Source organism: Austrofundulus limnaeus, unplaced genomic scaffold, assembly GCF_001266775.1.
Source record: "Austrofundulus limnaeus strain Quisiro unplaced genomic scaffold, Austrofundulus_limnaeus-1.0 Scaffold1, whole genome shotgun sequence".
Classification (NCBI taxonomy): domain Eukaryota; kingdom Metazoa; phylum Chordata; class Actinopteri; order Cyprinodontiformes; family Rivulidae; genus Austrofundulus; species Austrofundulus limnaeus.
Window position 1 is genome coordinate 10,267,595 of NW_013952403.1, and position 5,632 is coordinate 10,273,226.

The 5,632-nt window shown below is 39.8% G+C and overlaps 1 protein-coding gene across 1 annotated transcript; it reads right to left on the reverse strand.

The window, feature by feature from the left end:
* Positions 1-1,924: 1,924 nt before the first annotated feature.
* LOC106514372 (cis-aconitate decarboxylase) lies at positions 1,925-4,712 on the reverse strand (the record flags this gene model as incomplete). Its single annotated transcript, XM_014003614.1, is given in 6 exon segments — positions 1,925-2,847; positions 3,279-3,484; positions 3,819-3,911; positions 4,014-4,201; positions 4,296-4,350; positions 4,687-4,712. Coding segments are annotated over 6 exon segments (1,483 nt in total), but the record flags the coding sequence as incomplete, so codon positions are not given.
* Positions 4,713-5,632: the final 920 nt, after the last annotated feature.

Genomic DNA, 5,632 nt, shown 5'->3' on the forward strand with positions numbered 1-5,632 from the left:
TAATAAATCCATAACACAAACAGCTTTTCTGCCATTATTTAAAACATTAGATAGATTATATAAACTATAAAATATTAATAATAATTGGGTTAATGTTATTATTAATAGTTAAACAAATTCTACAAAATCAGTCCTTTTTTCTGCTCTGTCACCAACCTGCACAGTAATGGTGAATCCAGACTCTTGACCATTTTGCTTTAGCCTTTAGCTTCTACAGCCGATCACATGTTTCCGCTGACTCCAGTGGTTCTATATAACCTCCTTGAGTTTAATTCCAACCAGATCAGTGAGTGTTGCCATGATTAAAGTGGATTGTTAGCATTGTTTTTTGTGAAAACTGTATTTTATATCCATATATATCACTCTCACATTAGTTTACTACAGTACATTTCTACACAAAGTAACTCAGGCTGCATTAGTAGCTGCAACTATTTGTACAAACAAATAATCAATGAACTCAAAATAACCACACAGTGTGAAATTAAAGTAGTGAAAATATTAATAGAGAAGTTTAAGAAGGAGCTGCTATAGAATGTTTTGAGACCAAAGTTGTTTTAGGATGGCAGTAATCTACAGCGTCAGACAAAAGTCACAGAAAAGCCTTTTGTTTCAGAAGCAAAATGGGAAATGAAATGTGAATATCTCAACAAGAGGTCCTTTCTTTGGAAAATCTTGTCCTTGATTCAATATAGCGTTTGCCAAAATGGCAGCCATATTCTGGACTTAGCCTAAAAGATAAGCCCCTTCACCCATTACATGCTGGGGTATTCATCTATGACATTTTCCCTTTTCTTTCTAGAATAAAATGGTGTCCTGAGGTTTTTGACTCAAGCTGTATTGTCTTTACCAACTATCAAACTCAAATACCAATTTCTACATTGTTTCATGTAAATGTGTTGTTGTTTTTCAGAATCTCATAAACCTGTTCTTGACCAGCTTTTATCTTCTCAGTCCAGTCAGAATTAAACTGTTTTTTCCAAAGTCAGATCATTTAAAGAGCTATCTACAACAGGTAAGATATTGTTTACAATGTTTCCACAGAAACGCATTTTGATCTGAGCTTTAAAGTTCTGAAAACTTTAAAGATATACTAAAGCTGTTTAGTGTAGAAGTCAAGCAACTATTTTTATTTGATGCATCTTGACTGTAGAAAAATATAAATATCTCCACTGCCACATACGTATACCAATTTTTTAGATAAGTTTTTAAATTATATGAACATACAGTAATGAATGATTATTCTGAGACACTTAAGTGTTCTTAAAAAAATTAACAATACTGTATCTCAAAATTAGTTTGTAGTCATTTTATTAAGGTGGAAAAACAAAAAGATGAATGTTTGATTGACAATACAGTAAACAACCATATTTCTGAATGTTTACCTAAAAACACAGAACACAGTCAATGTCAATGTAAACTTTAAAAAAACAGCAATCAACTGCACCAAAGTGCTGTACAACATTCATAAAACAACCAATAAAAATCACATTGAAGTAAAAAATAAATTAAACAGACAAAACAAATAGATTACCCTTAGTAACACATAGTTTAAACACTTATAAAAATACCAGAGAATAAAAATGAGTTTTGAGAAGAAATTTAAAGTATACCAGACTATGGGCAGATCTAATATTAAATGCAGTATTTTACAAATATAATTTTTTATATAACAACAATATCTGAAAGCACTCAGAATAAACACTATTTTGTTCCCACGAGTTTTAAGCACATACATTTCTCAGTAAGCTAAACAAAATCAAGTTTATTATTCTGATTACTGAACATTACAAATAAGAATCTGGCATGATAAAAGAAAACAGCATTTGAATACAAAAGTATCTCCCCTATATAAAACACTCATTTAATGCCATTATATCTTTCTATTTACACATTTGTTGTTGTACAGTATTTGTTAATCTTTAAAGCAGCTGTGAGAGAAGAGCTCTGCAGTCCTTCAGTCTGTCCAGCTCCTCCACGGCCTCAATCAGACCCTCAACCCTCTCTGATGGAAGCACCARGCCTGCGTTGTTTCTGAACTTCTTCCTCAGGCTCTCGTTGGTCAGCGGGTTGCGCCAGTGACCATAGAAGGTGTCACAGCGCCCTTTTAGAATGTCTCCRCCAACTAGAGRCACCTGGACTTCGCCGTACATCCGGTTGAAATTAGCGGGGTTGTCCTGAGGATGCTCCAGGCGGACGCGGCTCAGAAGGGCGTGCAGCTCGGGCCGGTTCATGGCAGCCGGGCTGAAGGACTGAACGGTCACCTCGCCATCCAGGAGAGCGCTGCAGGCGTTAAACTGGAAGGAGTGGCGTGCCTCGTGCTCTGACTCTGGGAAAGGCCTGTTGATGTATTTAGACAGAGGGACTCTGAGCAGGATGTCCTGCACCTGATGTGGGGACACCTGTCCTGGATCCACGCCCACAAGGAGCTTGTGGACCGAGGCTGCAGCATCTGCCACCCAGTGCATCCCCAGATGAGCAGGAAAACGCTTAAAGCCCATATCCTGCTCCTCTAGGAGGAACATGTGGCCATCATCAKTGGGGGATTTTAAAGCTTGTGGGGCATAATCTTCATAAAAGGCATTAAAGCCCGCCACTCCTGCTACAGCATCCAGGACCAGAGGACTGGCCTCCAGGCCTCGAGAGGCCAGCAGAGCAGCTTCAAGCCCCAAACGGGAGGCGTTGCCAATATGAAGGGGTTTGGACTGAGTGGCAGCGTTGGCCATGGGAGCTCCAGCCAGAGAAGCAGCGATGGCCAAGGCATGACTGCACTGAGAGGGATCCAAGGACAAGAGYCGAGCACAGGCTGCTGCGCTTCCCATGGGGCCCACCACGGTGGGAGGGTGGAACCTGAACAAACAAACAGAGACACTTTATTTAGGATTTATTTACTCTAGTCATTAAAAACAAGAAGTCTGCATCATTGCAATTATAACAGAGCACCTGTCTGAKAGGCTCTGTGTCTGAATGACTTCTTTTTTCTGTGACTCAAAGTCTGCAAATAATTTTGTAAATGTTAAAGGATGACAGTTTTTATTTATTTATTTACCTGTTTTGAGAAGTAGAATAACTCAAATGACCTGGTACAGTTAATTTGAGTTTGCAAAACAGACAACAAATGAAGGGTGCTGTGGTATTTTCCTAACTGTGCTACAACTTTCCACAGAGCCTCATGATTACACTGTATTCACAGCTGGACTGCATTACAGAGATCAGAACGACCAAAATAAGCAAATCAGGCTTGCTGCATGGATATTGGCTCAATGCTCGGAGGCACTGACCTCTTGGGGATGTTTTGTGCTTCATTAGAGAACCTCATCAGACGACCCTGGATCTCGATTCCAACATTAAAGGCCAGCAAGAAGTCCAGACCGCTCGGTTTGCTGTGAGCCGCCATCATGTCACTGAGAGCTAACACTGCAGGAAGGACGGCTCCTGAAGGGTGAGTTGCTGGGTGCCACGTGTCATCGAAGTCCATGGAGTGAGTCTGGATAAAAACAGGTTTTAAGTATCATCATCATAGTAAAACCGAAAGCAGTTCTGATCGTGGTTTGTTCACTGTGTGCAACAGAGGCAACCCTGTCTGTGGTACCTCCAAATGATCTAATTCACTTCCCCACACAGTTTTTTTTATGTAAACACTGACACTTTGGCCACGTCTGTGGAGAGTTTTAGAAAGGAAAGCAAAACTTTCATTTCTCCAGCTGTTTCTACACTGTATTTTTGAACCACCCTTATAATTTAGAGGACGTGCTGTTGTGGAAGTAGCCACTGAGTTGTTGTGACAAGGATTTTTCCACCTACAGTATATTATTACTTACCGCCACCCCGTTGARGAAAGAGGCCAGAGTTGGGGACAGCCTGATGCCTCTGCGTCCATACACAGCACTGATGTGATCAGGAGCATACATGTGCTAAAAAGACATAAAACTCATATCATCATCAATTCAGCTACCTCACAGCTTTGACAATAATAAAACGCCATTTTCATCCATTCTCTTTTTAATTTAATTCACCTGGCAGTACTGAAGGGCCAGTTCAAACACATCTGTTGTGCTTCCAATGAGGCCGACACCGATGCTGTCCAGCACCATCCTTTTACTGCGGTGGAGAACCASAGGAGACAAGTGCTGGGGCTTCACCTCACTGATGAACTTCCCAAAACTGGCTGTGACTGTGTCCTCAGGAGCCAGCTGTTTCACAACTGCAGGAAAAAAAACAGATTAGTATCAGATCAGGTAAAAAAAAAGCATTAATTCCCTTTGACTGTTTTAGACAAAATTAGTCAATCTGCTTACCATCCAGTGCAGGTTTATGCAGTCCTCTGGCAGCCTGAACAGGTCTAACGGTTTTCTGTGGGACAAAATGATTAGYATATGTTTGTTAACATTTATAAAAATTTAGCTGTTTGATTTTCATATAATTTTTCTCTGACTCTACTGAAATGTAAGTTTCTAAAACTGTTCCTTTTCTTAAAGAGCTATTGAAGCAGAGCTGTGTGGCCAGAGTAAATCATCTAAACTGTAAAAAACAAAACAAACAGAGTGTACAATTCACATTTAAAAGRCACAAAATACATTTTACCATTAAATCTTTATGTCCAGCAATTTTAAGTGCACCTGACAATTCATCTTACACTCAAGATTTATACCTGGTCTACAAGATTTAAAACAGAAAGGTGAATATAACCTGTAACACAGATAGCATGACTTCAACCCTGGTGTTTCTGTCAAAGGGAAACTTCTTTCTTGTTCTTCCTTGTTGCTGCAGCTTTGCTCTGAAGGATGCTGATGTTTTTTTCTGACTGAGAATCTACCTGCCTTATATAGTCCAGGACTCAAAGGGGCAACAAACACTTGGGAAGGGGAAGGCCAGGTGTGTCTCTGTCAGAATGAGGACTTTCCGTTGTAGTCATGATCTCTGTGACACCCAACATCATCAATATCCTAGTGGTGGGAGGAGGGTGGGAGGAGGAAGGAGCAGGAAAATGCACCTTTTGTGAAAAGTTGCAAAGAAGTGACGTCAACTCTCAGTCTACTGATTGAGGTGGGGAGAGTGGGGGATTTTTTTCCACTCCTCCTCCATAACATGGAGTCTTATTTATGACAAACCTTCACTCCTGCTTTCAACACAACTCAAACAGCTCATCAGTCTGAGCAGCTTCACCAGGTAAGACCATTTTTTTCTTTCATTTTTGATTACTGAGAAGAGCATTTTTGTAACTGCATGTAACATTTAGATTAAAGACCTGTTCATTATGAGATGCTATTGTTTTTTTTTTTTTGACTAAATCTGTTCACTGTGGACAATGTACAAAAATACTGTTTGTAATAATCAAAAGTCTGTAGCTTAATGACAAAAAATAAAAACAGTTTAGGGTAAAAAAAAACACTGAATATAATTCTTAAATCTAAGAAAAAAGTTTGTACTTTGATTAATGGTGTTAATCCAGAGATCAGTGCTGGAACTTTGAATGAAGTATCTTGGTTACACACAACAAAGGCACAGCCCACTCCTGACAGGGAAGGGCCAATGAGTTTCAGGTGTGTGTGTGTGTGTGTGCGTGTGTGTGTGTGTGTGTGTGTGTGTGTGTGTGTGTGTGTGTGTGTGTGTGTGTGTGTGTGTGTGTGTGTGT